Below are 11,080 nucleotides of genomic sequence, written 5' to 3'. Positions count from 1 at the left end.
GGTGTTCTGTAGGAGCTGTTCCTCATGTAGATGTATTTCTGATGTATTTGTGGAGAGGAAGGTGATCTCCACGTCTTACTCCTCCGCCATCTTGAAGGTCCCTCCTAGGTGTTTGTTCTTTAATTCTTCTAGGTCTTTGTTAAACATTTCTTGCATCTTCTCTATCTTTGCCTCCATTCTTTTTTTTTTTTTTTTTTTTGCGGTATGCGGGCCTCTCACTGTTGTGGCCTCTCCCATTGCACAGCGAAGGCTCCAGACCTGCAGGCTCAGCGGCCATGGCTCACAGGCCTAGCCGCTCCGCGGCATGTGGGATCTTCCCGGACCGGGGCACGAACCCGTGTCCCCTGCATCGGCAGGCGGACTGTTAACCACTGCGCCACCAGGGAAGCCCGTGTCTCCATTCTTTTTCCAAGGTCCTGGATCATCTTCACTATCATTATTCTGAATTCTTTTTCTGGAAGGCTGCCTATCTCCACTTCATTTAATTGTTTTTATGGGGTTTTACCTTGTTCCTTCATCTGGGACATAGTCCTCTGCCTTTTCCTCTTGTCTGTCTTTCTATGATTGTGGTTTTCCTTCCACAGGCTGCAGGATTATAGTTCTTCTTGCTTCTGCTGTCTGCCCTCTGGCAGATGAGCCTATCTAAGAGCTCGTCCCAACATATTTTGATTAAATCCAGTTTATCCATTTTTTTTCTATTTTTGGCTTGTGTTTTTGTTACAAGTCTGAGAACTATTTTACTACCCTAAATTCCCAAGATTTTCTCCCATGTTTGTTTCAAAAAGTTTTGTAATTTTTCATTTTAGTTTAAGTCCATGATCCATTTTGAATTACTCTTTGTATAAGGTTTGAGACTTTGGTGGAGGTTCACATTTGCCTGTGAATGTCTACTTGGTTCAGCATCTTTTCTAATGAATGCATTTAATGCTATACATTTTTCCCTCAGCACTGCTCTGGCTGTGCTCCATCATTTTGATATGTCTTTTTATTTAGTTCAATGCATTTATTTTTTTATTTCACTAAGGACTTCTCCTTTGGCTCATGGGATTATTTAGAAGTGCCTTGCTTAGTTTCTAAGTGTTTGAAGATTTTTTTTCTTACTGAATATTAGTTTTATTCTATTGTGGTCAGACAACACACTCTGTATGATTTTGATTCTTTTAAATTTGTTGAGATCTGTCTTATGTCCTAGGTTATATGGTCAATACTGTTATATGTTTCATGGATACTTGGAAAGAATGTGTATAATGCTGTTGTTGGGAGGAGTGTTCTATAAATGTCAATTAGATCCTAATTGGATTGAGTTGTTGGTTGATGGTGTGGTTGAGTTCTTCTATGTCTGCTGATTTTTTGTAAACGTGTTCTATCAATCACAGAGAGACTCCACATACAATTATAGATTTGTCTGTTTCTTCTTTCAATTCTATCAGTCTTTGCTTCACATGTTTTGTAGCTGTTTCTGTGGTACAAACACATTTAGCATTGCTGTATCTTCTTTTATCAATTGCTATGTCTTCTTTTATCATTATATAATGTCATTCTCTGTCTCTGGTGATTTTCTTTGCTCTAAAGTATACTTTTTCTGATAATACAGGCGGTACTGCTTTCTTTTTGATTAATATTCACACAATATATCTTTTTCCATCTCTTTGCTTTCAACCTGCCTATAGCATTATATTTGAAGTGAGTTTCCTGTAGACTGTATATTGTTGAGTATATTGAATATATTGTTGAATCATGTTTTCTAATCTCTGCCTTTTTAATGGAGTATTTAGACTATTTACATTTAATGTATTTTTTTGATATGTTAGGGCTTAGGTTTGCCGTTTTGTTTTTGTTTTCAGTGTATTCCCTCTGCTTTTTATTTTTCCTGTCTTTCTGTGGGTTACTTAAACACTTTTAATTATTAGGTTAATTAATTTTTATTTTTTATTGAAATACAGTTGATGTACAATATTATGTTAGTTTCAGGTGTACTACATAGCGATTTGACATTTGCATACATTATGAAATGATCACCGTGGTAAATCTAGTAACTGTCTGTCCTCATACAAAATTGTTACAATATTATTGACCATATTACTTATGCTATATATTACATCCTTGTGGCTTATTTTATAACTGGAAGTTTGTACCTCTTTCACCTATTTTGCCCTCCCCACTTCTCTCCCCTCTGACAACCACCTTTTTGTTCTCTGTATCTATGAGTCTGTTTTAATTTTGTTTTGTTTTTTAGATTCCACATACACAAGAGATCCTATGGAATTTTCTTTCTCTGTCTGACTTATTTCATTTAACGTAATACCCTCTAAATCCATCCATGCTGCTGCAAATGACAAGATTTCATTTTTTTATGACCAAGCAATATTCCATTGTGTGTGTATACATATGTATGTGTAAACATATATATGTATAGACACACACACACACACCCCACATCTTCTTTATCCATTCATCTATCAGAGGACACTTATGTTGCTTTCATGTCTTGGCTATTGTAAATAATGCTGCTGTGAACATTGGTGTGCATATATCTTTTTGAATTAGTGTTTTTGTTTTCTTCTGGTAAATACCCAGTAGTAAAATTGCTGGATCACATGGAAGTTCTAGTTTTAATTTTTTGAGGAAACTCCATACTGTTTCCCCTAGTGGTTGCACAAATTTACATTTCCACCAGCAGTGCACAAGGGTTCCCTTTTCTCCACATCCTCTCCAGCACTTGCCATTTTGTTGTGTTTTTGACAATAGCCACTCTGAGAGGTGTGAGGTGGTATTGCAATGTGGTTTTGATTTGCATTTCCCTGATAATTAGAGATGTTGAGCATCTTTTCACGTGTTGGTTGGCCATCTGTATGTCTTCTTTGGAAAAATGTCTATTCAGATCCTCTGCCCACTTTTTAATCAGGTTGTGTTTTTTGATGTTTAGTTGTATGAATTCTTTGTTATTTTGTATATTAACCCCTTATTGGATATATTGTTTAAAAATATCTTCTCTCATTCAGTGGGCTGCCTCTTTTTGTTTTGTTGGTTGTTTCCTTCCCTGTGAAAAAGCTTTTTAGTTTACTCCTATTTGTTTATTTTTGATTTTGTTCCCTTGCCTGTAGAGACAAATCCAAAAAGGTATTGTTAAGATCCATGTCAAAGAGCATACTGCCTATGTTTTCTTCTAGGAGTTTTGTGTTTTAGGTCTTATGTTTAAGTCTTTAATCTATTTTGAGTTTATTTTCGTATTTGGTGTGAGAAAGTAGTCCAGTTTGATTCTTTTGCATGTAGCTATCCGGTTTTCCTGGTGCCATTTATTGAAGAGATTGTATTTTCTCCACTGTATATTTTTACCTCCTTTGTTGTAGATTAATTGACCATAATTGTGTGGGTTTATTTCTGGGCTCTCTGTTCTGTACCATTGATCTATGTGTTTGTTTTTGTGCTGGTTTTATGGTTTTGATTACTGTAGCTTTGTAGTATAGTTTGAGATCAGGAAGGGAGTATGATACCTCCAGCTTTGTTCTTCTTTCTCAAGATTGCTTTGGCTATTTGGGGTCTTTTTTGTTTTCATATAAATTTTAGAATTATTTGTTCTAGTTCTGTGAACATTGCCATTGGTATTTTGATAGGGATTGCTTTGAATCTGTAGATTGCCTTGGGTAATGTGGTCATTTTAACAATATTAATTCTTTCAATCCATGAGCATGGTATATCTTTCCATTTGTGTCATCTTCAATTTCTTTCATCAGTGTCTAATAGTTTTCAGAGTCTTTTACCTCTTTGGTTAGATTTACTCTGACATATTTTATTCTTTTTGATGAAAATGTAAATGAGATTTTTTCTTAATTTATCTTTCTGATAGTTCATTATTAGTGTATAAAAATGCAACAAATTCCTGTGTATTAATTTTGTATCCTGCAACTTTGCTGAATTCATTTATTAATTCTAAATATTTTTGGTAGTGTCTTTAGAATTTTCTGTATATAGTGTCATGTCATCTGCAAACAGTGACAGTTTTGCTTCTTTTTTCAAATTTGTACTTCTTTTTTTCTTTTCTTGCCTGATTACTGTGGCTAGGAATTCCAATGCTATGTCAAATAAAAGTGTTGAGAGTGGGCATACTTGTCTTGTTCCTGATCTTAGAGGAAATGCTTTCAGATTTTCACAGTTGAGTATGATGTTGGCTGTAGGTTTGTCATATGTGGGCTTTTTAATGTTGAGGTATGTTCCCTCTATGTCCACTTTGTTGAGAGTTTTTATGATAGGTGGATGTTGAATTGTGGTGTCTAAAGTTTTTATGCATCTATTGAGATGATCAGATGATTTTATTCTTCAACTTATGAATGTGGTGTGTCACGTTGACTGCTTTGTGGACATACTGAACCATCTTTGCATCCCTAGGACAAATCCTACCTGAGCATGGGTATGATCCTTTCGATGTATTTTTTATTTTATTTTATTTATTTACTTTTATTATTATTTTTTTTTTTCGGTACGTGGGCCTCTCACTGTTGTGGCCTCTCCCGTTGCGGAGCACAGGCTCCGGACGCGCAGGCTCAGCGGCCATGGCTCATGGGCCCAGCCGCTCCGCGGCATGTGGGATCCTCCCGGACCGGGGCACAAACCCGTGTCCCCTGCATCGGCAGGTGGACTCTCAACCACTGCGCCACCAGGGAAGCCCCTCAATGTATTTTTGAATTCAGTTTGCTAATATTTTGTTGAGGATTTTTGTGTCTATGTTCATCAGTGATATTGGCCTGTAATTTTCTTTTTTTGTGGTGTCTTTGTCTGGTTTTGTTATCAGGGTGATGCTGGCCTCATAGAATGTGTTCAGAAGCATTCCTTCCTCTTCAGTTTTTTGGGGATAGTTTAAGAAGGATCGGTGTTAACTCTTTTTTAAATGTTTTGTAGAATTCACCTGTGAAGCTGTCTGGATTTGGACTTTTGTTTGCTGAGACTTAAACACTTTTTTTAGATTTCCATTTTGAGTTAACTATTGTGTTTCTATGTGTATCTCTTTGTATGTTCCAAAGTTCTTTCTCTTATTGTTTCCTTATTGTTTAAAGAACTTCCTTTAGCCTTTTTTGGGGGGTAGGTATACAAGCAAGAAAGTCTCTTAGGTGTCTTTCATCTGAGAATGGCTTGATCTCCCTTTTATTCCTGAAGGACATTGTTTTCTGAATATAGGATTCTGTATGGAGAGTTCTTTTCTTTCAACACTTAAAAATAATTTTTTGCCATTTTCATTCTGGCTTCTATGGTTGCTGTGTTGGATGCATTTTGTCACCCTGCATTCTTTCATATGGGACCACTCCTCAATAGGCAGTTTCGGGATGGATGCTTGCCTATCAAAGGACCCCGTCCTTCTGGGGCCACCGTACTTGGTTTATGGATGATCATGTATGTGATCCAACCCAGACCAATCTGGGCTCTGCTTGGGGTTTTTATGTTAAGCAGGGGCTGATAAATTGAAAGTATATGGTTGGAGGCTGACAGCACTGTTCTAGGTGCTGGGGCGTGGGAGGCAGACCCACAGGCTTGTTGGAGCTGGTCTCCATACAATAAGAGGGACAGATGGGAGGTGAGTGCCATGTGCTCTTTTCTCCTGACCCTCCTCCCCATCACCTATAGCTTCCCAATGGGACTGATGTGCATTTTCTCCACACTCTATGGCTCAGAGGCTGGGTTAGCCTTCTTCCGAGGCACTGGAGATGCCCACCTGGCCTCCACTCCTCAGAACAGGTCTGCTCCAGCCTGTGGCCACCCTGGAGCCAGGGGGCCCCAGGGAAAAAGCCAGCCTGTCCACAGAGTTGCTGGGAGAGTCCACAGCTCTTGCCTCGTGTAGTGAAGCCACAGTTGGCAGGACACAACCCACTGGACTGAGATCAGCACGGCGTGCCAGCTGACCTGCAGGGGCATGTGTGAGGGGCATGGCTGTTGTTTAAGCCTCTGCATTGGGGAAGGTTTGTTAGCAGCATTACCATGGCAACAACTGACTGATACACAGTGTAAGCAAGGAGCATCTGCCTCCAGGCTTCAACGGTGGGTGTTTTCATTATCTGTTGTTGGGGTAACAAATTGCCACAAATTTGGTGGCTTAAAACAGCACCCATTTACTGTCTTATAGTTCTGTAGGTCAGCTGCCTGGATGGTCTCAATTGGGTCCTCTGCTGGGGGTCTTGCAAGGCTGAAATCAAGCTGTCGGCCTGGCTGTGTTCTCATCTGGAGCTTGGGGTCCTCATCCAAGATGATTCTGATCTTTGGCTAAATTCAGTTCCTGTGGTTGTAGGACTGAAGTCCTCTTTCCTTGCTGGCTGACAGCTGGGTCCAGTCTTCGTTCATAGTGGCTGCCTGTGTCCTCCTTGTGCTTTCTGTGTGGCCCCTCTGACAATGGCAGGCCATTTCTCTCATGCTTTGACTCTCTCTGGCCTCTCCTCTGGCTCCCTTTCCTGCTACATCTCACTGACTCTTCTCCTTTCCTCATCTGCTCTTAAGGGCTCATGTCCAGAGAGTCCAGGATAATCTCCCTATTTTAAAGTTGGCTGATTGGTAACCTTAATTCCATCTGCAAAGTTCCTTCCCATCAGTACCTAGATTATGGTTTGATTGAACAACTGGAGGACAGAAATCTCGGGGACGTCTTTAGAATTCTGGCCCTGCACAAGGGCTGTGCCATGGCCAGCTGGCTGAGGAACGGACTTCTGTATTATCTCACACCTGTCAGCACTGGATCAGAGATTAGAATGCAGGTTGGAAAGAATGCATTAGGAATCTCTTCTGAAAGTTAAATGCAAAGAACTGTTATGATTTACATTTTTAAAAACGGCCTGTTTTCTCTTTAGTAGAATTTGTGGTACGAAAATACATTATTTCAGGTTGAGGAGATAACTCTTAGTAGACAAGCAAAACAGTTAGTGTGTGCATAGAAAATATTCTTTATCAGGTTTACGTCTGCTGTGATCACATTCAGGAGTCTCCTTGCCTGTATGTTGCTCCTTGGCAGTCACCCCATCCTAGAATATGCACAGTGGAGACCCTGGATTTTATTAAGAGGTCTTCTCTAGTAAAGGCTGGAGAGGTTGTGGAGAAAAGGGAACCTTCTTACACCGTTGGTGGGAATGTAAATTGGTGCAGCCACTATGCAGAACAGTATGGAGGTTCCTTAAAAAACTAAAAATAGAATTATCATATGACCCAGCAATCCCACTCCTGGAAAAGATGAAAACTCTAATTCAAAAAGATACATGCACCCCAATGTTCACTGCAGCACTATGTACAATAGCCAAGACATGGAAGCAACCTAAATGTCCATCATCAGAGGAATGGATAAAGAAGATGTAGTATATACATACATATACACACTATGGAATATTACTCAGCCATAAAAAAGAGTGAAATAATGCAATTTGCAGCAACATGAATGCACCTAGAGATTGTCATACCAAGTGAAGTAAGTCAGACAAAGACAAATATCACATGATATCACTTATGTGTGGAATCTAAAAAATGACACAAATGAAGTTATTTACAAAACAGAAACAGATTCACAGATATAGAAAATGAACTTATGGTTACCAAAGGGGAAAGCGGGGGAGGGATAAATTAGGAGTTTGAGATTAACAGATATACACTACTATATATAAAATAGATAAGCAACAAGGACCTACTGTATAGCACAGGGAACTCTACTCAATATCTTGTAATTTATAATTACCACCCCCATGGCCAAGGCCAGCCGAGACACCCTGCCAGCCCCAAGCTATCTGGCAGGTGCCCTAGCGCTTGTACACTATTCCTTTGTTCCACCACAAGGCAAAAGGGCACTCTTTTCTGTGGGCTTGATGGGATTCTGTGATTCAGACTCGCTCAGTCCCTGGGAGGGCAGCTGCCACTTTCTTGCTCCAACTTTCCATCCCTGAGGGTGACCTCTCACCCCGCGGCTGCATTTCTGGTGGCCCCAGAGCTTGCAGGGTCGGGACAGCTGATGAGGGAACCCTCTGCCGTCCTCACACCTTTCACTGAAAACTTCACCTCCTGGCCAGAGGGCTTCCCCGCCTGGGATTTCCCCAGGAATGATTTTAGGACAGAAGCGTCCATCGTGTTCCTTTAGACTCCGATAGTGGAGGGCCAGGCAGGGGCAGAGATGTCTTGGGAAGGGGCATCTGATTGCCTCCGTTCACAAGTCCCTTGGGCAAGTCTTCTGCCCCGAGAGCCCGAAGTCCATCTCCGCAATTTGGAGGAGTGGGTCTCACTGTGAAACCGACATCCCAGGCAGGAAGGGCATATTGGGAAGCCGGTTCCCATCATCCCTGGCCTGGCTTACAGCCCTGTGGGTGGTGGTTCACCGCCTCCCAGGCGGGTCCTCCACCCTGAGGGTCCTCACTTCCCCCGCCCCCACCTCCCACAAGGGGCCCTTCCTGGCTGTCCGACGTGGACAGTGGGTTGTTTTCTTTGTTACTCTCGCCCAGGTTACTGCAGTGGGAGGCAAGAGCAAAGGTGTCCCCAAGCATCACGGCATAGTTGACCAAGTCAGGTGCCGTTTTAATTAACGTATTTTTTTTTCCCTGCAGGACGGGAAGAGAGATGGACGAACAACAATCTTCTGAGCAGGAGAGCGGTTTCCATCTTCCATTCTATCAAGGGGTGGGTGTGTTTGAATCTTTCCATGCTACAGAGTCTCTAAAACAGAATCACATCTGTATTAATTCAGGAAGTATTTGCTGAGCCCCCTCGTTGGGCCAGCTCTGTGCTAAGAACTAACAAACCAGATGACGGGGACGGGGACGGGGACAGTCCGGACTCCAGGAGTTTCTCGTAGGAGAAATCCATGTAGAGACACGTTTCATACCAGAATGAGAGACCTGCAAATAAAACAAACAATCCCTGAAACTATCTGTGCTCTGAAAATGCCCACCATCAAGTTCTGACTTCTGGGTTCGGTGGCCGAGTCTCAGCTCGGCCAAGCTTCCGTGCCGGGGCCCCTGCGCCTCCAGCGCCTTGGACTAGCCTGGGCTATTTGGGGGCAGTTGAGTGCCCACCCTGCAGTTCTCACACTCGCAACGTGAGCTGCTTAGTAGTGGCCACTAGGACAGTGCTTGTTACGGGTAACAAGATTAAAGTAAATATTGAAACAGGTTTGAATATTGATGTTTGTGAATTTATGTTTCCAGGTTCAGTGGCCAATGACAGCACACAGATGTGGACCATGACAGATGAAATGGGCACTGGTTTTTATGTGGCTGAGAGAACTGGGCTTAACCTGTGAGATCTAGGGAAGCCTTTTCCCAATGCAAACATCACCAAGCTGTTTCCTGCTTCTTTCGCGTGACTGGCTGTGACACTACATCTCCCGCTGCACGCGGGCAGGGCCTCCTCACCACACCTCACACACAGCTGAGCCCAGCCGACGTGAATGTTCGGGGTGGGGGGAAGGGAGGGCAGTGGAGGGGCAGCAGTCACTGTATCCAGTAAGCGAGGCACAGAGAAAGTCAATGGCTTCTACTTAAGGATACCTCTGTGCCGATACTGGTGTGTAAAAATGAGGCCATGGGGGCGCCTCCTCTCAACGGCCGAGCTCTCTGAGTTTCTCTCCCATAAAAATGACGGGTTTGCTCCAAGCACCCCATCAGATCATGTCATTTCCCTCACGCACCCACCAGACCTACACCATTCCTCTCCCAGGCCCCTGACCCCTGAATCACCACCTACGTGGCGAAATGTTTTCCATCCATTCCTCATTCACGTATATATATATTCATATACATGTACATATATATATATGTATACACACATATACATCTCCCTTGAGGACCCACCAAGGGTGGGCCCAGGCTCCTTAGTCGAGCGGCGGCTCAGAAGAGAGAGATGCGACAGAGCAGTGGGCAGGCACCTGCAGGGTGGCACAGGCTCACGGGCACGTTTGGAGAAGGAGCCCTGGCGACAGCAGCCTTTGGGGGACAGGGGAGCAGGCAAGACTGCAGGGGGTGGTGTGGAAACTTGGGGTTAAACAGCAAGAAGGAAGCTTGGACGACAAAGGGTCACCAAGCCATCGCTAGAGGATGGAACCCCTCCCTTCAGCCCCCCCACCCCGGTCATTCCGCAGCCGACCTGGCCAAACGGATTGAGCAGAGGCAGTTTCAAGGCTCCATGCATGCAAAGTGACTTCAAGACATTGGACGCCCCCCTCCCCCTTTGCCTCTGAAGGCACACGTGGCTGCACCTCGTAAGGACCAGAGCTCTGGAGTCCAGCGCTGGGGCTGGAGTCGCTGCCTCCTGGCAGTGTGACCAGGACATGGCCTCCGACTTTCCTGTGCCTGTGCCTATCTTGGGGTGCTGGCACATAACATCCAATACATGTGAGCTGCTTTTAAAAACATGGGTAATTTTATGTCCTAAAATATTGCATACTGCTTAAATAGTTTCATGCTGGCTCACATTAAAAATGATTCCCAAGTGAAGATGACAAGGGGGAAATATTCGTTATTTAGTTCTTTTCTTACATTAAGCTATCATAATAAAGTACATTTCTGGGTTGCATTCTCTAGAGTGCTTTTTACTAAATAAATGGCCAAAAATAACTTTCTCCTTCCAGTAAGATTTCATGATTCAGCACATTCAACTTTCACTGTAAAAGGCTGAAATAAAGAGTACAAAACAAGTCTAGGAGCCAGAAACGGGAGAAAAACCAAGAAGGTGGAGGGTGAGGGTCACATTTCAACACACTGGTGCTTTCTGAAACAAACCTTGGCGATATGAAAGTTGTATTTGTTTAGGTATCTGCATTGCACTTAGGTTTTGAGGAAGCAAGTAGATAAGAATCGGTAAACCTTGGCGATATGAAAGTTGTATTTGTTTAGGTATCTGCATTGCACTTAGGTTTTGAGGAAGCAAGTAGATAAGAATCGGTAGGAGATAACCCCAGGTTTTCGTCAAAGGGACGTATTAGAAAAATGAGCAGACATGGGGTAGGGAGGGCAGGCCCGGTCAGCTCCTCCCAGGCCCAGTGTCAGTCAGAGGGTGCGGGACGCGAGAGCTCCTGACGCCCTTTCTTTCCTACAGAGCAGCTCCAGATGTTTATGGCAAAGGTTGCACATCC

At 43.0% G+C, this 11,080-nt stretch overlaps 1 protein-coding gene across 1 annotated transcript in view; it reads left to right on the top strand.

Annotated features, from left to right (window-relative positions):
• C20H10orf143 (chromosome 20 C10orf143 homolog) overlaps window positions 1-10,508 on the top strand; it is a 114,941-nt gene extending 104,433 nt beyond the window's left edge. The window contains exons 5-6 of the mRNA XM_055080945.1: window positions 8,556-8,628; window positions 9,156-10,508. Of these exons, the coding sequence (XP_054936920.1) occupies window positions 8,556-8,591 (36 nt within the window). The 3' untranslated portion in view covers window positions 8,592-8,628; window positions 9,156-10,508. The remainder of the gene's footprint in view (window positions 1-8,555; window positions 8,629-9,155) is intronic.
• Window positions 10,509-11,080: the final 572 nt, after the last annotated feature.

The sequence above is a fragment of the Physeter macrocephalus genome, chromosome 20 (genome assembly GCF_002837175.3).
Source record: "Physeter macrocephalus isolate SW-GA chromosome 20, ASM283717v5, whole genome shotgun sequence".
Taxonomy (NCBI): Eukaryota; Metazoa; Chordata; class Mammalia; order Artiodactyla; family Physeteridae; genus Physeter; species Physeter macrocephalus.
This window is presented reverse-complemented; position numbering and strand designations above follow the sequence as displayed.